The 24251-nt window shown below is 55.8% G+C and overlaps 1 protein-coding gene across 4 annotated transcripts; it reads left to right on the top strand.

Annotated features, from left to right (window-relative positions):
- Window positions 1–595: 595 nt before the first annotated feature.
- On the top strand, window positions 596–24018 carry OGDHL (oxoglutarate dehydrogenase L; the record flags this gene model as incomplete). 4 transcript variants are annotated; one of them, XM_079704381.1, is made up of 22 exons in its annotated part: window positions 596–799; window positions 2571–2741; window positions 5905–6007; window positions 6431–6546; window positions 6693–6847; window positions 7566–7712; window positions 9452–9542; window positions 12197–12376; window positions 12520–12648; window positions 13749–13928; window positions 14204–14356; window positions 14922–15024; window positions 15550–15678; window positions 16722–16872; window positions 17928–18055; window positions 19014–19192; window positions 20617–20688; window positions 20801–20926; window positions 21032–21104; window positions 22932–23095; window positions 23279–23433; window positions 23895–24018. In XM_079704381.1, the coding sequence occupies 22 exons, from the start codon at window positions 596–598 to the stop codon at window positions 24016–24018; spliced, it is 3033 nt and encodes a 1010-aa protein (XP_079560507.1). The 4 variants fall into 4 exon arrangements, with proteins under 4 accessions (XP_079560507.1, XP_079560508.1, XP_079560509.1 ...); XM_079704382.1 differs by lacking the exon at window positions 2571–2741; XM_079704383.1 differs by lacking the exon at window positions 13749–13928.
- Between the last annotated feature and the right edge of the window lie 233 nt (window positions 24019–24251).

Below are 24251 nucleotides of genomic sequence, written 5' to 3'. Positions count from 1 at the left end.
TGGGCTTCCAGCCTGTATATCCCCTGAGCTGTTAGCTGTCCTGAGTGTAAGCTCTGGGCAGGGTATGGGAGCCAAAGAGGGCAGCTGCAGCTGGGAGCTTGGCTGGGCAAGGCACCTGCCTCTGGTCTGCCCTCCACTGTCCCCCAGTGCCCTTCCCTTCTCTGAGCCTCAGCCGTCCCCTATGTGAAGTGGGGCCATTGAGGCCCGTGTGATTGGCCTTCTGGCCTGGGAGGACATGCTGGGCCTATACTGCAGTCAGGGGAAGTCACTGGTCCCTTTTGGTCACAATGACTAGAGACCCAGCAGTACCATGGGCCTCGAGATAGTGCAGCTCAGCCAGACGCCTTGCTTCCGGCCTTTTCCTGACCGGGCATGGAGCACCCAGTCCCTGGAGGACTCTGCTGCCTGAGTTCTGGGGTGTTCAGGAGGCCTGGCTGACTGTCCCTCTCACCTCTGTCTCATCACTGCCTAGCCCAGGCCCACCTGCCCAGTAGGCCCAGCAAATGCCATATGAGTGGATAAGTGGCTGCCAGAGCCTCCTTCCTTCCATCCCAGTCCTGTGGTTTATGTCTCTCCCTCGTTGCCTGTGTACAGAATGAGTCAGCTGAGGCTGCTGCCATCCCGGCTTGGGGCACAGGCCTCGAGGCTCCTGGCCGCACATGGCGTCCAAAGGTTCAGCTGGTACAGCAGGTCGTCTGGGCCACCAGCCACCTTCCCAAGCAGCACAGTTGGAGGCGGCTCCAGTTACATGGAGGAGATGTACTTCGCCTGGTTGGAAAACCCCCAGAGTGTCCACAAGGTTGGCACCCCAACCCTGCCCTCTGTGCAGAAGAGAAGGTCCTGGGGCTGGGCTATGGAGAGGGGAGTGGGGAGAAGCAACTTGCCTGCTCTGTGACCCCAGGCAGGTTCCTTTGTCTCTCAGGTCCTCCATCATCTTTATGAAAGAGCTTGGTCCTCATATTGGGTGAGGAAAGTGCATTGCTGTCCTGTTGCTGGACCAGCCAGAGGGTGGTGGTCTGGCTTGAGAAGCCCTGATAATGCCCTGCTCAGTCACACCTGGTCTGAGACCTGTCCCTGCCCCCTTTGTCATGCAGTGCCATCTCCAGATGGCCTCTTGTTATATAGTTAGGAGCGTAAGTGTTTACATATATAGTAAGCTGATAAAATAAGTACCCACTGATGGTTAAAAAAAAAAATCAAAATCAGATGCCAGGACAAAAGTGAAAAGCGTAGCTGCTCTCTCTCCTTCACTCACATGCCTCAGAGGAAAGTAATATGTTCACATGATCCAAAAACAAAAAGTATTAAGTTCTACAGTGAAAAGCCTTCCTCCCATTCCATCCCGTATCTGCTCAGCTCCTACCTGTCTGTTCCCCAGTCTATTCTTAATTTCTTCTGTATCCATTCAGATAAACTTATTGCAAACATAACTCTGGATTCTCCCCCTTTACACAAAAAGTAACATGTAACATCCACTGTTTTGCCCCAGGCTTTCTTCACTCAGCATACATCTCCAAGATTTTCCATGTCAGTACCTCAAGAGCCTCATTTTTCTTTTTCCCAGCTGTATAGTATTCCACTGTTTGGATGGATGTTCTACATCCCCAGGGACAGGCATCTGGCTCATTTCCAGTCTCTGGCTGTCATGACCAGTGCTGTACTACATCATCTTGTACATTCATCATCCTGCACGTGTGCAGCTAACTGTGGCATAAATTCCCCAAAGTGGAATTGTTGGGTTAGAGGGCATCTGTGTACATAATTTTGATGGGTGTTGCCAAATTGCTTTCCACACGGCTTGTACCACCTTATTCTCCCACCAGTACTGTATGAGAGGGCATGGAGGAAAGCACTTTTGTATGTGTTCTGCTAGAACGTGGAGGTGCTGGTGCATGTGCCCATCTGCTTTTTGTTTCTGCACGAATAGCAAAGCATACATCCTCTTCTGCTGTGTTCACTTTACAACATATCTTGGCAATATTCCACATCCACAATAATAAATGCGTCTTTTTAAAAAGAGACTACATAATTTTCCAGAATCTAAATTTACCAGCATTTATTTAACCAGTTTCCTATTGATCACTGCTTAGATTGTTTTTACATTGTCATTTTTATAAACTATCCTGCAGGGAACATCCTTGTACATGTAGGCACACCTGTCCAAGTACATCTGTAGAATAAATTGCTGGCAGTGGAATTGCTGGTTCAAAAGATACATGCATTGGAAATGTTGAGGGCCTGCCTGCCCTTACCCTCCACAGAGCTGCCTCCAACCCACAGTGTGTGAGGGCATGTTTCGCCTATGGATAGAAGCCCATTTCATACCTAAAGCCCCTTGATCACAGCTTATAACCTCCCCCACCCACTACCAAGCTGGGTCCTGGAGAGATCCAGAATTTGGGTGGGGGCCCTGGGCTGATTGAGAAGGGTATTGTCGGCAGGGTCCTGGGAGGGCCCTGAGAGCTATGGTGATGAAGGAAGACTGAGGTCCCCTAGGGCCCCAGCCTGGGCCACCCCCCACTACTCCCAGGCCCTAACCTGGCTGTTTTCTTGCTTCTGCGCCTGCCCAGTCCTGGGACAGCTTCTTCCGGAAAGCCAGTGAGGAAGCCTCTTATGGCCCGGCTCAGCCCCGGCCCCTTTCTGTTGTCCCTGAGAGCAGGCCGGCAGTGTTGAGCCGGACCAAGACCAGTAAGCTGGTGGAGGACCACCTGGCTGTGCAGTCTCTGATCCGGGCCTACCAGGTGAGCGGCTGGGAGGGTACAGGCTCCTGGGGTGTGGCCAGGTGCTGACGGCAAGAAGACTGGCTCAGCTCCAGTGTCACTTCAGAGAGCTTGGTGGCTCTGGTCCCTCCTCCTGCTCTTTGTCACGTTACCATTCACATCACTTACCACCCCCCACCCTGTATTTTTTGTGTAAAGTGGTTTGTTTGTGGTCTCTCTCATGGAGTGTTATCTGTCGCCCACACCACTCTGCCCCAGAACCTGGAGAAGTACTTAGTGAGTGACCAGTTTCAGTGAGTGTTGAATGAAAGGTGAGTAGATTGCCCCTTGTTAATGTCTGTTTCCTCCTCTTGACTGAGCATTCCAAGAGGACAGGGGCTGATGTCCAGCAGGTGCTTAATTAGTGTTTGTGGAATGAATGAATAGTTCATTAAGCAGCTCTCCCCCGTCAGCTGCTCTGTCCTGGAGACTTAGTCTCCCCTCTGCTGGGTTCCCAGGCTGGGCCCTTGCTATGTCAAAGAGTCCTGATGATGTTTCCTATCCTTGGTCTTGACCGAACAGGACTAATTGGAGGGCTTTTCTGTGTGTTCACTCCATAAAAATGTAATCATTTGGGATCTGTCTGGGAATCAGTGGCAGGAGGTATTTCATAAGAGAAACTTGTCTTGAAGACATGCAGAAGGAAGGGTAGGGGCCTCCTGGGGTCCTTGGCAGAGACTCCGTGGGAGGGTGCAGCAAGCCGCTGCAGGAACTCGGGGGAGAGGGAGGCCTTAGCAAATGGAAATGGTGCCTTGCCTCTGAATGACGCACTCTGTGTGGGATGGCAGCTGCCCGCCCAGGTGTGCTGGGGCGGAAGAGGAAAGGTGCACAGGACTGGGCTCCCTCACTGGCCTCAGGAGCCATGGATCGTGGGCCACCTGCGAGTAAACAGCAGTGATTGTAATTATGTTTTTCTTGGCTGGCTGAAAGAGGCAGAAAGTGATCTGACTGTTGACTTTGAAAAAGGACAAGGAACATAAAACTCTGTATGAAATACAGGGTAACATTCAGAGTACGTCCTGAGGGCCTTATCTTCTAAGTACAGTCCCAGCTCTGCAGCAGCTCTTTGTTCTTTCACTGGCCAAGACCAAAGCACTAGGGTCCTTCTGGCAGGATGGTCTCTGGATTCAGGAATGTTACTCCATACTTGCATGATAAAAATCTGCCTGGTAGTGAGCACCTAATGGGTGGGCTGTAGCCCCTCACAGGTCACTTGGGGGCTGAGCTCTGGCTTGACTCATCTGCACATAGTAGTGAAAAAAAACCCAGGCTGCTCTTTAATGCATGTTTTCAAGCATATAATAGGTAGAAGAATTATGTAGTGAACCCCCATCAATACAGGGCCAGTCTTGATTCATCTTACCCACCTCCGGCTCCACCCATAGGCCACTGATTATTTTGAAGCAAATCCCAGACTTCATATCATTTCATTCATTGAACGTTTTCAGCATGTACTTCCAGAGGTAAAGCCTCCTTTAAAAATATTCAAATATACCATGATAGTATTATCACACCTAAAAATAGTAATAATCCTTAATGTCATCAAATACCCAGTTGGTATTCATGTTTGCCTGTTTGTCCTAGGATTTCTTTTTACTGCTTGTTTGAATCAGGATCCAAATAAAGCCACGGGTTGTGATATGTTGACATGGCTTTTCAGTCTCTTGTACTCTACTCTGCGGGTTCCTCTCGATTTCTTTTTGTGTTTCTTGCTCTGTGTGTGTGTGTGTGTGTGTGTGTGTATAAGAAACCAGGTTGTTTGTCCTATAGCGTTTTCTCGAGTCTGGATTTTGCTGATTGCATCCTCATGGTGTCACTTCATCTGTCCCTTTGTCCCATGTAATTTCTGTAAATTGGTAGTTAGATCTAGATGCTTGATCCAGCTTAGATTTGATTTTTTCTGTTGTTGCAAAATCAGCTTCCTGGTGATGATGGGCACTTCATCAGTTAGCAGCTAAGGATAATTATTTCCTGGATACATTAAGTCATTGGGAGTGGTAAAAGTGGTGATATTCTAATTCTTTCTTTCTTTGTTTATTACCTGAAATACTTCTATCGTGAGAACCTTCCCTTTGTCGGCTCTGTTTATCCTGACGTACAAATTGTATAGGGAGGGCAGGATCAGTGCTTGATTTTTCCTTTTGTTGATGGGTTTTCAAAATTATGACATGATTTGCTAGCATCCTCCAAAGATGGCCAATAAAGGTTTTTCTTCTTTTTCATAGTATGGTATGAATGCATGAATTTAAACATATTTAATAAGTTTCAGTCTGCTATAGATATTATCCTTTTTGTTGCTCAAAATGTGTCCTTATTCCCAGCCCCAGTAGTGTTTGAGCACCCCTTTGCTATCTGGTAGGACAAGACAAATAATTCATTTGTTTTGTCTTACTTTCAATTTTTAAAACTTAATTTTGTTTTATAGTGATGTAAAATATTTATAAGATTCCAAAGTCAAATCGTCAGTGCAAGATATATTCTTAAAAGTTTAGCTTCTAGCCCTGCTGCTCTGCCCTATTTTGTCTTTTCCCTGTAGGTAATAATTTTCCTTATTTTATAGTTTTCTTATTTTACTGTATATTCTTCTAATGCATATATTTCTTTGTAGACATGCAAATATATACAAATATATGCAAATGCATGTGTTTACTTTTCTCTTCCCTTTCTCAGATAATGGGTAGTTTACCACACACACTTTCCTGTAATTTGCTTTTTTGCTTAATAATATTTTGTGGAGACAACCTCATAGTGGCAGTTAGGAATTTTCCTCATTTCTTTTAGCAGCTCTGTAGTAGCCCCTGTGTGGATTTCCCATATCCATTTGCCAGTCTCCTGTTGATGGACATTTGGGAAGTTTTTAGAATTTTGCAATTACTAATAGTACCGTAGTAACTACTTCTGTGTATGCATTCTTTCCTGTTTTTAAAAGCTGCATGTTGTACTTTTAAACAGAGTTGAGCTCCTGCCACCTTAGTGGCTATGGTGGGGTCTCCTAGGCAACTATTCAGTGGCTGGGTGCTGGAGATATGTGGAAACTTGAAATTCTGAAGGGGGACTTGAGGGGGCCAGGGCCCAGAATCTCAGTCTTGGTGAGGGTCTGTCCGGCTGCGTTCCAGCTCCGCCCCAACCTTTTCCCCTTCTCCAGATCCGTGGCCACCATGTGGCCCAACTGGACCCCCTGGGCATTCTGGATGCAGACCTGGACTCCTTTGTGCCCTCAGACTTAATCACCACCATTGATAAATTGGGTGAGTCGGTACCCTTTCCTGTTGGCCTGGCGACGCCAGAGCCAGCTGGTGCCTGTGCCCAGTGAGGGGCTCTGAGCCTACAGTGCCTCTGGGCCTTGAGTTTCAGCAGCCTGGGAGGCTTTCTTCTGACCCTTGCCCAGCTATGCATGGCGTCCCTGCAAGGGAGGTCTCCCCATCTTCCCTAGCTGGTGTGCCACGCTCAGCAAGCTTGAGACACCTGTCCAGACCCACCCTTATGGCGGCAAGCTAGGCTCTGACTCATGCCCTGTGCCCTGCAGACAGAGGGCCTTTGAGCTTTAGGCTAGACATGCCGGGAGGGTCCTGGGGGCACTGTTGGGAGGTCTGGGGATACAGCTGGGCCCCACCTGGGCCTGACCTCCCTCTCCTCTCTGCTGCCCGGGCTCTGCCATGTGTGCCTCCTAGCCTTCTACGACCTGCGGGAGGCTGACCTGGATAAGGAGTTCCAGCTGCCCACAACTACCTTTATTGGAGGCTCTGAAAACACCCTTTCTCTGCGGGAGATCATTCGGCGCCTGGAGGTGAGCACAGGCAGGTGTGTCGGGCACAGCTGATGAAGCTCTGTGGCGTGCGATAGAGGGAGGGAGGGCGCTGCCTTTTCTGTTCCAGATCCCAAGGCGGTCGGTCGTCTTCTTGGCCCCTCGTGGAGTGTTCCCCTTTCCCCCAGAACACATACTGCCAGCACATCGGTCTGGAGTTCATGTTCATCAATGATGTGGAGCAGTGTCAGTGGATCCGGCAGAAGTTCGAGACCCCTGGTGTGATGCAGTTCTCCAGCGAGGAGAAGCGGACCCTGCTGGCCCGGCTGGTGCGCTCTATGAGGTCAGGCTCCCAGCACCACCCCGGGCAGCCTGAGTGGCTGGGGGGCCTGCTCCAGGGCTGTATGAAACGTCCCAGGCCCTGGCTAAGAAACTAGGAGGGTGCCTGGTAAGGGAAGGCAGGGCTGGATGGTGCTCCAGGAGAACATGACACTGAACGAGTGTGGAAGTGGCAGAAAGATGTCCCTGTGTGGAGTCAGTGTAGCAGCGCCTTCCTGCAGGTGAGGCACTGCCTGGCTCTGCCCCTGAACTTCTCTGAAGCTGGGTCTGCCCAGGGCTGCGGGGGCCTGGAGGAGCCCCTGGCCCAGCTGCTAGGAGTAAAGTGGCTCCCTGAGCAGTGACTTGTGGGCTGGAATTTGAGTTGAGCCGTGAGGCATCTTTGGGGCATGATGAGAGAGCCCCAGGGCACGTGTGTGCTGGAGGGCAGTGGTCTGGGAGCAGGGGAATGGCTAGTTGGAGCAGTGTGCCTGGAAGGGGAAGAGAGGGTGGTAACTGGGAATGGATGGAGCCAGAGGTCTGTTTAAGTTGGGAGGACCCTCAGCCTCCCCCCCCCGACCTATGCTGCTTGCTGGTAGGAGCATCATGGTGTCCGTGCCAGGTCCTGGACTGCGCAGAGAGAGGTGGCTTTGCAGCTTCCTGTGTCCTGGCATCCTGCTCCGAGCCCTCATGAACAGCCCCCAGGAGCCCAGCCTCTCCATCCTTCCCCATCTCTCCCCAAGCAGGTTTGAAGACTTCCTGGCCCGGAAGTGGTCCTCGGAGAAGCGGTTTGGCCTGGAGGGCTGTGAGGTCATGATTCCTGCCCTCAAGACCATCATCGACAAATCCAGTGAGATGGGGATCGAGAATGTCATCCTGGGGATGCCACACAGGTGGGCCCTTCTCCTCCCTGCCTCAGCCTTGTGCATTCTCCTCCAGGCCCAGCAAGCTGAGGTGGATAGGAGACTTTGAAAATCAGAGCAGGGGTGTTGGTGGGACCTGGGGATAGAGGCAAAGTGGTCTAGAAAGTTGTCAGAGTCCCTGGGCCCTGGGCTGCTCATCACAGAAAGCACGTGGCCAAAGCCACATGGAACCAGGCTCTCTTAAACTGTTTCTCTCTCACCATGTTGCTGTTGTCCCCAGGAGTGTTGAGGTTACAGAAGAGGGGTATATCACGCTACTTGAGGTTCCTGTGGGCAAGGAGATGCGGAGGGGCACATCCCAGGGAAGTGAGGGCAGAGCCTGAGCAGGTGGCCTCAGGTTCGCATCCCCTGGTGGGAGGTCTCTGGAGGTGAGCCGAGGGTCTCTTTGCCCGGCTGCGAGCTGGCCACACATTTCCCTGTGACTTTGATAAAGACTTGGAAGGCTGGTCTGGCCACTGGGCAGTTACCTCTGAGCTGGAGCCTGTGGGCTAATGAGGAATACAGCCAAGGTGGCCAGGGGTCCTGCTGAATGGGCTGGAAGAGGACGTGCTGAGCAGTCTGGGGGGCAAAGCCCCTGCATTTCCTGTGCCTGTTTCCAGCTGCTCACAGGTGGGCCAGCCCCAGACTGCATCAGCACCAGGGGCATCAGGATGCAGTGTGAGGAGGGTCCCCACCCTGTGGGCTGGCCTCCCGGGAGCCCGAGCTTTGCCACACAGGCTCCACGCTCTGGGGGTCCCAGAAATGCCTGGTGTCTGGTCAGAGGGTCGTGCAGAGCTGGCCCCGTGGTCTGAGGAGGCAGGGGCACACGTGGCTTCAGTAGAACTGTGGGAGAGGATGGTGCTGGGCCGTCAGGCGGCTCTGGGACTGGGTGGTGGTGCTGGGCAGGCTCCTGGCCTGAGGAGGGCTCCAGAGCCAAGGGCTGCCCTCGGCCAGGCCTCTGTATTTGGGGAGGGGCCTTTGAGGCCGGAGGCTTTGCCCAGAGGGGCTGAGGGTTGTTCATAAGGCTCCTGTGATCCCACAGCCCTGGCACTGCCGCGGAGCAGGAGAGGGGCCTGCTGGAAGAGCGCTGCCCTTCTGTCACTGGGCTGTGCGGGGCTGGAGGCCAGGGTGTGAGCAGGCCTGGGGCCGGCGTCTGCTGGTAGTCTGTGGGGAGCGGGTTTGGAGTCATGTCCTGTGCCCCCATCAGGCTGGTGCCCACCCCTGAATAGCTTGCCCCCGATGGGAAGTTCAGTCTGGACTGGAGAATCCCTGGGCCTGGCTGCTTTCCTCCCCCTGCCCCTCAGTCCTCACTCAGCTCCTCTGGACAGGTCCTCTGGTGACTCCTGATCTTAGGGGCAGTCCAGTCCCCTCCTCCCTCTCCTTATCACTTCCATATCACTGGGCTGGGATGGGGAGCCATGTGTGAGCAACTGTGATTCGTTAGCAGCTTGGGGTCAAGGTGCTGGGTTGGGCTCAGCTTTTGGTTGGGGAGAGGGGTGAGTAGACACCCTGCCATGAGACTGGGTGGCTCCCTGCTTGCGAGGGCCTCCTGAGTCTGAGTTGTAGGGGGGAAGCCTGCCTGCCCAGGGGGGCCGGCCAGCTGGACCCGCTCACACGCCTTGTAGATTGAGGCGGGATGAGAGGGCGGGGCCTTCCAGCCCCCATGCTAATTCTGATAGGTCCCAGGTGGGCAGGGAGCATGGTAAGAGCCCTGCCCCCTCTGGCTCCAGGGGCAGGCTGAATGTGCTGGCCAACGTCATCCGCAAGGACCTGGAGCAGATCTTCTGCCAGTTTGACCCCAAGCTGGAGGCGGCGGATGAGGTGGGTGCCAGGCCCAGTCCCCAGAGCCTCTGGAGAGCTGGGTATTTGGGGGTGGACTGGAGAGGGCCTGGGCCAGGAGCTTGCAGGCTCAGACAGACCTTGAGGTGAACGGACATGCAGAAGAGTGGGAGAGAGGCTGGGGGTGTCTGTGTGAGGCCCCTAAGGTGTTTTGGAGCCAAGTGCTATGATCTCCAACAGCTGGGAGAGCCCTCGGGTAATCTGGGCTAACCTCCCTCTTTCCAGCTAGGGGGACTGAGGCCCAGAGAGGTGTGCAGGGAAGTGCCTGAAGTTATTCAATTCAGCTCATGTGGCCATACCTCTGTGCCCAGGGTCCTGTCTACCTGCCCTGAAGGGCTGCCTCACTCACTTGTTTGACCAGCACAGCAGGGAGGTCAGGACGGTTTCCTGTGCCCACCGATGAGCAGAGAGAATATTCTTCTGCCCTCATCCCCTTCCTGGCACGTATACGTGTCATGTATGCCTCACACCCCATGCCTCTGCCCATGCTGGGCCCTCAGCCAGATGGCCTTCCTCTCCTGCTCTCTGCCTCTTTCCCAGCCCTGCCCGTCTCCCCTTCTAGTGACTTTCCTGGTCCTCCAGGCAGCAATCCTGTCTCTCCCTCCTCTGTGCCTCCTTTCCCAGCAGATCTGTCTCTATTCTGGCCTTCTCCGTCACGCGTGCGCGTGCGTGCGTGTCTGTTTTCCCTTCCAGGCTGGTAGCAGGGTGATGGCAGGGACCTCATTCCCGAAGCCCCAGCACTCAGCACAGGTGCATGGTTTGTTAAAATGAACCACATTAAATGACTGCTCCAAAATCATCCAGCACATTAGGCCAGAGCAGGACTAGAATCCACATCTGCTGGCTCCCAATCCAGAATCTTCCTGCCATCATGTTCATTTTGTTCAAGCACCTTCATCTCTCTGAGCCTCAGTTTGCTCTTCTGTAAAATGGGGATAAAAGTTGCTGCCCCCAGAATGGTTGTGAGGAATCAGAGACGACATGTGAGTAAACTGTAAAACCTGGCCAAAGGACACTTTAAACAAATTTACTTTTTTTTTTTTTTTTTGCGGTATGTGGACCTCTCACTGTTGTGGCCTCTCCTGTTGCGGAGCACAGGCTCCAGACACGCAGGGTCAGCAGCCATGGCTCATGGGCCCAGCCGCTCCGCGGCATGTGGCATCTTCCCGGACCGGGACACAAACCCGTGTCCCCTGCGTCGGCAGGCGGACTCTCAACCACTGCGCCACCAGGGAAGCCCCCAAATTTACTTTTTTTTTAATAGAAAAAGAAATGTGAGCATCGTTTGAAGAAAAGATTACACAATGAGAGTGTTTCCCTTCTGAGACCCCTTTCCTGCTCCCCATAGGCTCTGCTGTGGTCAGTTTTTGTGTTAAAGTGTGTGCTTCCAGAAATGTTCCACGCAGTGCAAACACACGTATGGGTCCAGTACAGCTTTATTTGTAAAAAGCCAGGGGAGCAGCTCGTGATGCCGCTGGCCACCTTGCTATTTTCACTTAACGAGCTGTCACTGTTTCAGAGCTGCACACACAGCTCCCCGAGCTTCGAGTGCCCCTCTGGTTTCTGCTGTCTCCCGTTGATGAGCATTAGGTGGTGGAATGAGTGTCTTTGCGCACATGTGTGCGTGCAGTTTTAGATGGTGTCCGAGACATGCAGTGACTGGAGCTGAGGAGGTAGGACTGAATTGCCCTCCAAAGAGCTTGCAGACAGCAGCGAGCCCACATGCTGTGTGCAAGGGTCCCAGGCCCCTGGCTTCCCTTACTCTGTCCAACCTTTCCATCTTGGCCAATGTGCTAGGTCCAAAAGTCACTGCATTTGAACATATTTCTCTGTTTCGAATTTGAGCATCTTTTCACACGTTTAAGTCATGGGTGCCTTTTGCTGTAAATTCCTTTTCCTGGCTTTTGCTTATTTTTCTATGGGTTTTTTGGGCTTTATCTCACCAATTTGTAAAAGTGCCTTATGTACTGAAGGAGTTAGCCCTTTGCCTGCATTTGTCTGATAAATATTTTCCCAGCTTGATTTTTTTCCCCTAATACTGTGCATGGATCTTCTTCCCCCATGGCAAATATAATAGATTTTAGCTGTCTTATCCTTTATGGCTTCTGAGGTTTGTACATTGTTTAGAAAGACTTTCCCTACTCCAAGATCATAAAGTGTGTCATATTTTCCCCTGATACTATGGCTTTATCTGTACATTTTTGGTTACTTTGGTGTAAGGAGTTAGGTACGGGTCCTGCTCCAATGTGTGCCCAGAGGCCTAGCCCGTGGTCTCCATGCCAATTAAGAGCCACCCTTCATTTCTGTGCCTTCACTGCTGCTGGCTGGCCCCTTCCTACAGGTGCCTTACCCCTTCCCCACTCTGCCATCATTAATGCGGAGAGGATGGTTGTTGATAATGTGGTGGGGCTCTGATAAGGGAGCCAAGGCCCAGGGAACCTGCCTGCCTTTCTTAGGCCAGCCTGGAGGGCAAGAAGGGCGTCGTGCTAGGTTTGGGGGAAAGATGCAGGTGTGAGTCAGGGACAAAACAGCCTTCCCAGGGAGCAGAATCCAGGGAATGTCCCAGCGCCACTGTAAGCTGGCACGTCTGGGATGGGGCTGGGGGGAGGTTCATCACAGGCCACCTCAACCTTCAGGGCTCCGGAGATGTCAAATATCACCTCGGCATGTACCATGAGAGGATCAACCGAGTCACAAACAGGAACATCACTCTGTCGCTCGTGGCCAACCCCTCCCACCTGGAAGCTGTGGACCCCGTGGTGCAGGGGAAGACGAAGGCAGAGCAGTTCTACCGCGGGGATGCTCAGGGCAAGAAGGTGAGCTTGCCTGGGCCCTGAGGTCCTGGGTTCTGAGGGGTGAGCCCCGAGGGGTAGGCTCTGAATCTCTGAAGTCCAGGAGCAGGGCTGGGCTGCACGGGCTGGGGCATGGGGGCCCTCCTGGCTTATATCCTTCCCTGCAGGTCATGTCCATCCTGGTCCACGGGGATGCCGCCTTCGCTGGCCAGGGTGTGGTCTATGAGACCTTCCACCTGAGTGACCTGCCCTCTTACACCACCAACGGTACCGTGCATGTCATCGTCAACAACCAGGTGAGGGCCTGGGCTGTGTGCTGGGCCCTGTCAGTGTCATCCATCCCTGAATCCCGGCAGCACTTTGAGGGGAGGAGTGAGGCGTTTCTGGGTTTAACCCCCCTGCTCTGCTATTTACCAGAGTGTGACTTCAGGCAAGATGCCTGATCTCTCAGCCTCGGTTTCCTGGTCTGTGGAACTGGGAGGTGTATACATCTGTCTGTCTCTGTCTCTGCTTCTCTCTGTCCTTCCCTCTGCAGCCCCCTCCCCCCATATTATATATGTGAGAAAGCAGTAAGGACAGAGGAAGATGGGTATAACCAGCACCTAGCACCGAGGCTGAACATGTAACTAGATGCTGCCTTGAGCTCCATGTGACCCAGGCAGTCTTAGAACACAACTCTCACAGCCTTTGCTTTTTTTTTTTTTTTCGCGGTACGAGGGCCTCTCACTGTTGTGGTCTCTCCCGTTGCGGAGCACAGGCTCCAGATGCGCAGGCTCAGCGGCCATGGCTCACGGGCCCAGCCGCTCCGTGGCATGTGGGATCTTCCCGGACCGGGGCACGAACCCGTGCCCCCTGCATTGGCAGGCGGACTCTCAACCACTGCGCCACCAGGGAAGCCCCAGCCTTTGCTTTTAAAAAAGGTAGCTGTGGTTAATAACAGCTCTTCTTCTGAGCCTGTAAAGCCCTGGGTTAACTACCTTATTCGCATATTAAGTCATTTAACCTTCACAGTATAACCCTGTGAGGTAGGAATTTAATGAGCCCTTTTAATCGATGAGGAAACAGGCTTTGGGAATTCAGTACCTGGCCCAAGGTTGTACAGTTAGTAACTGGTGAGACTGGGTCTTACCCCAGCTTGCGCTCCCCACTCCCACTGTATAAAAATGATCGCAAGAGAAAGAGCAGGCACAATTCCCCTGGTGTTACTGCCGTCCCCGTGGGCCCTGCGGCTATGTCTGATTTCGAGGTCATCCACTGTTACCCCATCATGTCCCCTGCACCTCCTGAGCACACCCGATGGACCTCGAGGCAAAGGCGCCCCTCCCCTGGCCCCGTGGCCCTCTGGTCTCCCAGGTGGCTGCTGCTGTCTAGCTCTCGGTGCCTCCTGCTTCTGCAGATTGGCTTCACCACGGACCCCCGGATGGCCCGCTCCTCACCATACCCCACCGACGTGGCCCGTGTGGTCAACGCGCCCATCTTCCATGTGAATGCAGACGACCCAGAGGCCGTGATGTATGTGTGCAGTGTGGCGGCCGAGTGGAGGAACACCTTCAATAAAGACGTCGTGGTGGACCTGGTGGGTCTGGGGAACTGAGGTGGAGGTGCTCGGACTGTCCCTGCCATGGCAAGTGCACCAGATCTGCAACATCTTTGCTAGTCGGGGCTGAGCGGCAGGTTTAGAACCGCTGAGCACCATCTCTGCGGAGGCCTGGGGGTGGGGCATTTGGTGATGGGTCGTAGTGGGGGCTGGTGAGGCCTCATGGGATGTGGCCTGCCAGGTGTGCCCCAGTTGTGCAGTGACTGCACCAGCCACACCGCCTGGGCGCGGGGACCCACCCTCTGTCCCTGCAGGTCTGTTACCGCCGGCGTGGCCACAACGAGATGGACGAGCCCATGTTCACGCAGCCGCTCATGTACAAGCAGATCCACAGGCAGGTGCCTGTGCTGAAGAAGTATGCAGACAAGCTCATCGCCGAGGGCACAGTGACCCTGCAGGAATTCGAGGTGGGCCCCGTCAGCACCTGGGATCAGCCTTGCTGGAGCCGAGACCCTGAGGTGGTTGCTGATGTCACCAGCCCAGTGCTGGGCACTGGCGATTTATAGAAGTAGCCAATATGGTCCTTGTCCCCAGTAGCCCCCAGTTATCAAGGGGGACAGAGGACCAAAGACATTTACAGCCTGGTGGGATGCAGTGAACGCTGCGATGCATGAAAGCCCATCCTCAGGCCAGAGTCCAAGAAGGCTTCCTGTAGGAGGTAGCCCTGAGCCGGGTTTGTCCCCTTAGTTGTCTGTGGATGTGCTTGCCCTCCCGCCTTCAGGGAGCTCTCAGGGCAAGGACTGTGAGTCTCTCCTGCGTTCCCCCAAGTCCCTTGCTGAGTGGAATCACCTGAACTCTTTCCAGGATTCCCCCTGCACTCTGGAACTTTTATCTCTGGCCTTAAGGTCCCTGTGGGCAGACAGTTCCTCTAGAACGTGGTGAGAGGGACCAGGGTTTATGAGTCTGGGTTGACTCAGCCTCTGGCTGCCCAGGGCATCGCTGCCTCAATCCAGGCCTTCACCCTGATTTCAGGAAGAAATCGCCAAATATGACCGGATCTGTGAGGAGGCGTTTGGCAGGTCCAAGGATAAAAAGATCCTGCATATAAAGCACTGGCTGGACTCCCCCTGGCCTGGTGAGTGAGCAGCGTGTGGCTGAGAGTGATTTGCCTGGGCCCTGGGCTCTGGCACTGGAGTGATCCTGAATGAAGGCAGTTGCTGCCCAGCCCAGAGGCTGTGGGCTTCGTCCCTGAGACCCCTGAGGCTGTGTGGGGCTGATTCCTGCAGGTGGGGTAGGCGGGAGTAGAGGGAGATAGTGTCGCCCTTAGGACACATGTGATGAGCTGCTTCCTGGAAAGGGCTGTGTCGGGGAGGGTGTACCGTAAAGTGGAGTGGGCCTTGGGGGAGGGGTGCTCAGCGGGCCTCTCTGGGGTGGAGCTAGATGGCTGTGACCCTGGGTCCAGGGAGGGGCCTCGCAGGCGCCGGAGGGGAGGATGTTAGGTGGGTGCTGTCAGCTGTCCCAGGTCCCCAGGATGGGCTCAGGGCTTGAGTGCCATTGGGGTTAAGGGAGAGATGGCCCCCTGAGTCCTGGGGAGACAGCCTGGCCAGGGGAGCTGAGGCCCCATTGCCACACACAAGTCACAGAGCCTCTGCCCTCTCAGGCTTCTTCACTGTGGACGGGGAGCCCAAGAGCATGACATGCCCAGCCACGGGTATTCCAGAGGACATGCTGACCCACATTGGTGAAGTGGCCAGCTCTGTGCCCCTGGAGGACTTTAAGATCCACACGGGTGAGGTTGCTGTGCAGGCTCCAGCATGGGCCACTGTCCCAGACATCGTGCCCCAAGGGAGATGGCATCAGGAGTCAGGGAGGCCTGGCCCTCATCTTGACTTGGTCTTGGGTAGATCAGCGGAGCTCTCAGTGCCTCCTTTGTGCCCCATGAGGTGCCTGTGTTAACAGCTCCTCTCAGGGTGAGCAGATGTGGATGCCACGCTCCCAGCTGGGTGCTGGTGACCAGGCTTCTGTGGGACACCTTGTATTTTCCCAATGCCTTTGCCGGGGGCATCCCTGCATCAGGCAGAAGGAGAGCAGGGAAAGAAGGGCTTCCCATGGAGGGGGCGGTTGGGCCTAGAATGTTCGGCGGCAAGAGTGCTGGGCTGGGTGGATGACAGAGGGCGACCCTGGGCTAGTAGGTGGTCACTGGCTGCGCCTCTTGGCCATGATGGTGGCCATCACGGCCTCTGCTCAGGCAGCCTGGAGGGACCCCGCGATGGTAGTGAGGCCCCATGCACCCTCTGAGCAGCCTGTGGGCGTTCCAAGAGGATTCCTCCACATGCACGTGGAGGCCCAGGTGTCTTGGGGCACTGGCTCTGTGCAGTCACACAGGGTCTGTGTGAGTGTAGGGCTGATGGGAGCCCAGCCTGCGCCGGGTGCCTGGGCTCAGATCCAAGCACCTTCATAGCTATGTGATCGTGAGTAAATGACTTCCTTCTCCTGAGCCTGTCTTCTCATCTAGGGGTGGGGGAAGTTGGTACCTCTCCTGTGGGCTTATGAGAAACGTCCCTGAATCAACGAATGCAGCGTATGCATGTGGTGGATGCTCCTTCCTGCAGGGAGGGAGGCTGGTGGGGATGTGGGCTCAGGCTGGCCCGGTGTGTTGGCTGGAGTGGTGATGCTGGGGGAGGGGCCTCCTGCGTCCTGCCGGGGCCCTGCTCGGTGGGAGGGGTGTACACTGAGTATGTACACAACCAGCCCAGGTCCCAGGGACTACGGCTGTCCCAGATGGGGTGGCCAAGCCCCTGTGGCCCTCAGGCTGGCCCTCCCCTCCCACAGGCCTCTCTCGTATCCTGCGGGGCCGTGCGGACATGACCAGCAAGAAGACAGTGGACTGGGCACTGGCAGAGTACATGGCCTTTGGCTCCCTGCTCAAGGAAGGCATCCATGTGCGGCTCAGTGGGCAGGACGTGGAGAGGGGCACATTCAGGTGAGGGTGGGGGGCTCTGGGCCCTAGGCCCTATGGGCATTAGCCTTGTGCCTGGGGGGAGCTGAGAGCTCAGCTGTGCTGGGGATCTCTCACAGTCGGCCCAGGGCCTCTGGAGTGGAGTGGCCCTTCCTTCTCTTCCTAGACCTTGTCTGGCAAGCCAAGGAGGTGCTCTCAGGTAACTCCATCAGCACGCTAGCCCCCACCCTTGGGCCAACCTGTCTGAGGGCTGCGAGGCCGCCTCTCTGTCCCCACGGGGCCAGCGTGCAGAGCTGACTGCTTGGCCCAAGCTGTTGGTTGATGTCAACCCTTGTGGTTATCTATGGTCCTCAAGATCCTTTGTTTCTCTTCTGTGAACTACTGTCAAGCCAGCTCCCTGCCACCATCTTGCTTGTTCGCAGTTGGGTTTTGAGTCCAGATGAGGGACTTTACACTTGCTGGTTGTCCTCATTACATTTCCTCTGTTTGGGACCCCAGATGTTTGGGATCTGAACTCCGTCTCTGCCATGTTATTGAGTCCTGGAGGTGTGGCTTCCAGTATTCGACAGGCCATCTTTCCCACGTCCCACTCCCTCATCACTGCTGGCCCTGCTCCAACCAGGGTACAGAGGGCCACTCCACTGCACCCTGAGTTGCATGTCAGTCCTCACAAGGCTTGGGGTTTGGCCAGGGGGGCCCCCCTTATGCACAGGAATTCCTGCCTCCTGTAACCTGGACAGGGCAGGTGAGGTGGTAAAGGGGCTGGCAGGATGGGCAGGGAGATGGTGCCCCTGGGGTGTGGCCTCCTAGGGTCTCAGGCTCCACCCAGCATCTGGGAGGTCGGCAAGGCAGGTCTCATCGGATCCCTCCTTAGGTGAGAAGCTGAGCCTCTCATGCCTGTGCTCCAAGACCTCCGGGGCATGTGTGAGGGCACCAGTGGGAGGGGAGGCTGCCCGGAGGAGTGACCAGATTGCTCTGGCTTTCCACGGCCTTCTTGGTGTCGCCATCCTGTGGGACTTTGCCTGGCGTCCTGCTCAGTCCACTCGCCTCCCCTCCCTTCCTGGTCTGTGTCTCTGCAGTCACCGGCACCACGTTCTCCATGACCAGGAAGTTGACCGGAGGACGTGTGTCCCCATGAACCATCTCTGGCCTCACCAGGCCCCCTACACTGTGTGCAACAGCTCCCTATCGGAGTACGGAGTTCTGGGTGGGTCAGAACTCTGCCTGCAGGTTGGGCGGGCCCTGAGATGCTTGGGAACCAGAGAGGGTCTTGCACCTCAGGGTGTCTGTTTTTGTTGTTTTGACCATGGTCTGGGGCTGGGAGGGGCCGAAGAGGCTCAGAGGCCCCTGGGTGGACCTGAGTCCTTGGACAGCCCTGAGGGACAGTGGTTGGGCTGCCCCCACCTGAGGCCACATCAGAGATGAGGTCCTGTCCCATCTGGCCCCTCAGAGAGCCCAGATTGGCAACGGTGCACTCTGGCCTGGGTGGGAGCTCTGGATACCAGAGCCTGTCCCTGGGCAACAGTGGGCCCAGACAGAAAAGCCCATCAAGTCCACTGACTGCTGCTGCCACTGACCGGCCCTGAGCCTGGCCTGGCCATCTCCACATTCCTGACCTCTGTCTTGCCCTCTGTGCCACCACACCCAGCAGCCCCGTGTCAAGGCCCCCTCCCTAGACTCTGGGCTCCCCAGACTTCCCCCCTGCACTCTCCCTTGGCTTGACCTTTAGCTGGCCTGCTTCCTCCCTCCTGCTTCCTCCCAGAAGCGGGAACCCACCGAGACTGGCCACCGCTTCTGGGGAGCTGCCTCTGGGGCTGTTCCTGCCCGTTCCCCTGTTCCCCTCAGCAGCCCCGCCATATTTGGGGGGCCCCTTAGCAGATGGGCCCTGCTGCCTCCCCAGGGTGTCTTTGGAGTTGACTCCTGGCCTACATAAGGCTGAAGCTGGATGTACATGAGGTCAGGGCTGAGAGTGGCATCTCTGTGTTGTCGGCGGCCAGGAAGGGAGATCCTGGCCTTTGGGCGCCAAGGAGTCCCCAGGCGCTTCTGTTCTGCTGGGAGGGACGGGCGGGGCAGGCAGCGCGTGGGAGGAAGGGCTGGGACTGGCCGGAGCCACCACCCCTTGGGGACCGTGTGTGACAGGCTGTGCCTTGGCATCTCCCGTTTAGGCTTTGAGCTGGGCTACGCCATGGCCAGCCCCAACGCCCTGGTCCTCTGGGAGGCGCAGTTTGGTGACTTCCACAACACGGCCCAGTGCATCATCGACCAGTTCATCAGCACAGGCCAGGCCAAGTGGGTTCGGCACAATGGCATCGTGCTGCTGCTGCCCCACGGCATGGAGGGCATGGTGAGGGCCGTGGGGGCGGGCCCTGGCTGGCCTGGGAGAGGGCGGCTAGACCCTTGGCCACTTGCAGAGTTGAGGTGGGGTATGTGCCTCCCAGTCCCCCGGAACCACATGGGTCTGCAGGGTGGGGCCTGCGTGGCTCTGTGTCACCACTGCTGAAGTTGGTGATGCTACTGTTCTAGCAGTAGAGGGAACGGACATGCCTGAGTGCCCGCTTTGTGCCGGGCTCTGTTTAAAACCTTCTCTGCATGTTAACTCCTCCAGTCCTTACAACAACTTAAGGAGGTGGGACCTGTTCCCACTTTCCAGCTGAGGAAACTGGGGCACAGAGAGGTGGAGTAGCTTGCCTAAGGTCACACAGCTAGTAGCTGAAATTTGAACCTATGTTGTCGGGGGAACAACATGTTGGGGAGAAGGAGGATGTGCAGGCCCTCGGGGAGGGGAGGAGCACAGCCTCAGGAGATGCCAGCCTGGTGGGTGTGTAGCCTGACCAGGTGGAGCGTGGGCAGGGCTGTGCTGGCTGCAGTGGATGGCCCCGAGGACCCACTCAGCTTGGACTGGTCATGTGGTCAGGGATTGATCAGTACTGCTCAGAGTCAGGTCTCCCTGTGCCGTGCACTTTACACGCCACGTATAATCCTGTGGCATCCTCACAGCTGGACCAGGCAGTCAGTTCTCTTCCCGTTTCACGTGCGAGGAGAGAAGGCCTGTGACTGCCCACAGTCTCCCAGCTGTAAAGGTGGCTGGCATCTCACTGGGTGGAGCTTGAGTCAGGCTGATTGCGGAGGGTTGGGCCGGCCTGGCTGGTGCCTGTGGCCATGGGTCCTTGGGGCATCCCCACTAAGGGAGGAGCAGGTCACCCCTGTCCCACAGAGAGCCAGCTTGGAGGACAGTGTGGGGGTTCTTGCTGCTCTTACGGAGCAGAGCAGCCACGTGGGCAAGGGCAGGAGTAGGAGTCAGACCTGGGTTTGAATCTGTCCCTTTCTGGCTGAGTGACCTTGAGGTTGTTTCTTAATCTCTTTGTCCCTCGCCTTCTTCATCTCCATCACAGGGCTGCTTTCACAAGACGAGAGAATAATCTGTGTGGGGTCCGTAGAGCTATGTCTGGCACACCACGGGCACATAGTAAACAGTCACTGCCGTAGGTCAGAACGTTCTAGAGAAAGAGCATCTTGGCCTTTTTGCTTTTTCCTTCTGCCCCACATGTTCACACATGGTGGCTGTGGCCGGACCCTCGTCTGAGGGTATCTCCCTACTCTTGTCCCACATTCCTGGTGCTTTCCTGGTTGAGACTCCAGAGTGAGGGCATCTCCTCCAAGAAGCCCTTTAGACTCTCCCCCAAGCCCAGGGTCCCCGTCCTGTGTGACAGATCCCCAGTCCCCCCCCCAAACTCTGGCCAGCCTGGGCCATCTGGCATTTACTTCCAGGGCCCGGAGCACTCCTCAGCCAGGCCCGAGAGGTTCCTGCAGATGAGCAATGATGACTCGGACGCCTACCCCGTGAGTGTTGCCCACCCTCCCCCAGGACAGGACTGCACGCTGCTGTGCCCAGCAAGGCCAGGGTGTGGATGCCACAGGCAGGCCACCTCCCAGCCGCACCCTGCCCCTCCAGGCGTTCACCCAGGACTTCGAGGTGAGACAGCTCTACGACTGCAACTGGATAGTGGTCAACTGCTCCACGCCGGCCAGCTACTTCCACGTGTTGCGCCGCCAGATCCTGCTGCCCTTCCGCAAGCCGGTGAGCCACCCGCCCTGGTCGTCACCGTGACCGTACAGGGGCCAAGTGCAGGGCACCCTGGCCAAGCAGGGGCGGCTGGCAGCCAGGCACGTGTTTCCCTTCCAGCTGATCATCTTCACACCCAAATCTCTGCTGAGGCACCCAGAAGCCAAGTCCAGCTTTGAGCAAATGGTTTCTGGTATGTGCCTGGGCGTGTGGGGGAGGCGGCTGATGGGGGGCCTGGTGGCCCATGTGTGGCCTCTGCTCCCGGGACTCTTCCGTTTTTGCCTCTGTCTGTGGCTCTGTTGGCCCTGCAGCAGCTTCTGGCATGATCCCCGCCAGCTGCTGGGTTGGGAGATTGGTGCAGCAGCCAGGTGGCTGAACCCACTTGGGTCACTTACACGGAGCACCAGGGCCAGAGGAGTGCACTGGGGCCCTGCAGCCTCCCAGCCGGGCCGGCCTGGCTGCGCCGGAAGAGCTTAGAGGCAGGAGGCCTGGTAGAGGTCTGCTAGTTCGTGGGACACTGAGTATCAGTTCACTCATCCATTGTTTTCTCTCATGAGGCAGACAGACATTTCTGGCCCTGGGGAGCCAGCGCCCCCTCCAAGAGCTCTCAGCCTCATTTAGCTGGGAGTCGGAGGTCAGATAAAGCACCCGAAGGACCAGGTTTTGGAATTGAGACATGACCCAGTGGAGGATCAGGGAGTAACAGGTGTGGGGCCTTGAGGCTTGCCAGAGCAGAGCTGTCTGGGAAAACGGTCCTGGGTTGTAGGCAGAGGGGCAGGGGCTGGCCAGGAGGACCTCAGTGGCGTGGACAGGTGCTTGTTCTTCACGTGTGTATGTGGGCATCCCCTCAGATGTGGCGGGTGGCTGAGCCAGCAGTGCAGAGCTCTGGCATTGGGCTGGACCGCCTGGGCTGAGTGCCTAGTACTGGTGGGCCCTGGCAGCCAGTGACCCTCTCTGCCTCAGTGTCCTCATCTGGGTTGCAGGGACCCTACAGTACCTTCCTCAGAGGTTTTTGTAGTATTTTTAGTCTGGCGCCTGGCACATGGCATGAGCTCAGGAAGGAAAAATGGATGGGACTTGGGGATGGAGGCTGGGCTCTGGGGCTGAGAGAGGGAGGACTGTGCAAGGTTCGCCTTCCAGCTTGGTGACTGGGTGGATTGAGTGTGCCTGGGAGGTAGGCATGGCTGGATGGGGAGCAGGTTTGGGACAGTGACGCTGTCAGATGGGGATGTGACATCACCTCTGTCCCCTTCAGGGGCTCTCCCCATCATCCCCAACGTCCCCCCGCCCCATCACCTTATTGTTGATGCTCCCAAGGCTCTGCCCTTGGCTCCAGCCGCTGTCTCCACCCCTGTCCTTATGACGTCTCAGAGTGTCCTTTGTCCCCTGCTCCATTGTTTGGCTCAAGAGGTTCCTATTCACCCCTAGGTTCTTCATGACATTTTTTTTTTTTTAAATTCCATATATATGTGTTAGCATACGGTATTTGTCTTTCTCTTTCTGACTTACTTCACTCTGTATGAAGAACCTAGGGGTAAAACGGGAATAAAGACACAGACCTACTTGAGAATGGACTTGAGGATATGGGGAAGGGGAAGGGGAAGCTGTGACAAAGGGAAAGAGAGGCATGGACATATATACACTACCAAACGTAAGGTAGATAGATAGTGGGAAGCAGCCGCAGAGCACAGGGAGATCAGCTCGGTGCTTTGTGACCACCTGGAGGGGTGGGATGGGGAGGGTGGGAGGGAGGGAGATGCATGAGGGAAGGGATGTGGGAACAGATGTATATGTATGACTGATTCACTTTGTTATAAAGCAGAAACTAATAAAAATAAATAAATAAATAAATAAATAAATAAATAAATAAAGAGGTTCCTATTGCAGCCACAGGTCTAAATCTGGGGCTTGTCTTAGTGGCCAGGGAGAGCCTGGAGGTGCCAGGGATGTGGACCTGATTCCCAAGCTGCTCTGGCCCCTCTGGGAGCAGACGCCCCTGCCATGCCCTGTTGGTCCCCAGGGACCAGCTTCCAGCGGGTGATTCCTGAGGATGGGACTGCGGCGCAGGCCCCCGGGCAGGTGCGGCGGCTCATCTTCTGCACGGGAAAGGTGTACTATGACCTGGTGAAGGAGCGGAGCAGCCAGGGCCTGGACGAGCACGTGGCCATCACACGCCTGGAGCAGGTGCGCCCGAGCCCCTCAGCTGCTCAGAGTGACGAGCAAGGTCATATCGCCAGCCCCCTGTCTCTGGGCAGCGTGCCAGGGCTGGGGCCAGTGAGGGAAGCGGTGGCTGCTCTCCTGGGGGCCTGGCCGTGCGCATGCCCCCCTTCCCCTAGCTATTCCCTTCTTTCTCCCTGTCTGTCCCAGATCTCTCCATTCCCCTTCGACCTGATCAAGCGAGAGGCAGAGAAGTACCCAGGCGCAGAGCTGGTGTGGTGCCAGGAGGAGCACAAGAACATGGGCTACTACGACTACATCAGCCCGCGCTTCATGACCATCCTGGGCCGAGCACGGCCCATATGGTACAAGGCTGGGTGCAAGGGGTTGCCCGCCATTTACCCCTCACGTCTGCCAGGCCTGAGGCTCTGGGGGCTTGAGGCCCCATCCTGGCTCTGCCCATCCCATTTGCTGTGTGACCCAGCACTGGCCACTGCCCTTCTCTGGGCTGCATTGGAAACTGAGGAGTTGGGCCCCATAGTCCCTGCTGGCTCTGTGACTGTCAGTGACAGATCAGCTTCCCCATCAGGGATCCTCTTTAATACGGCCTTATGGAGGGGAAACCTTTGTGTTTGTTCTGCAGACAGAACTGAACTAGAGAACCTCCTGCGTGTCTCAAACCTCCTACCTTTGATCTTAGGCCAGTGACTTGGCCCCTTGGAACCTCAGGCTCTTCATTTCTGCAGCTGGATTAGACCCGGTGCAGTCCTGGGGTAGCAGCAGGGCCAGGCTCAGCCCTCTGCTTAGCTTGACTCTCCTCCCACAGGTATGTTGGCCGAGACCCAGCAGCTGCACCAGCCACAGGAAACAGGAACACTCACCTGGTGTCTCTGAAGAAGTTTCTGGATACTGCCTTCAATCTCCAGGCCTTTGAGGGCAAGACATTTTAGAGCCTGCCTGGGTCTTGCTGTGGGGTTGTTGAGGACACCGGGGACTGGCTGGCTCTTCTGCCCAGGAGAGGGACTGTCAGGGGCCCCAAGATAAAACATACCCATGCAGTGATTGAGGCCAAAGAGTAGGTACCGCTGGCTTCGGTATTATGCCACCTTGGGCCTTTGTGTTTATTTCAGAATCTCTTAGGGCTGAGAAAGCCAGAGGGGTCTGATAGATGGGCTGTAGTTGT

Source organism: Hyperoodon ampullatus (genome assembly GCF_949752795.1).
Source record: "Hyperoodon ampullatus genome assembly, chromosome: 1".
Classification (NCBI taxonomy): Eukaryota; Metazoa; Chordata; class Mammalia; order Artiodactyla; family Ziphiidae; genus Hyperoodon; species Hyperoodon ampullatus.
The sequence above is the reverse complement of the archived record's forward strand: the minus strand, read 5'-3'. Positions and strand labels throughout refer to the sequence as shown.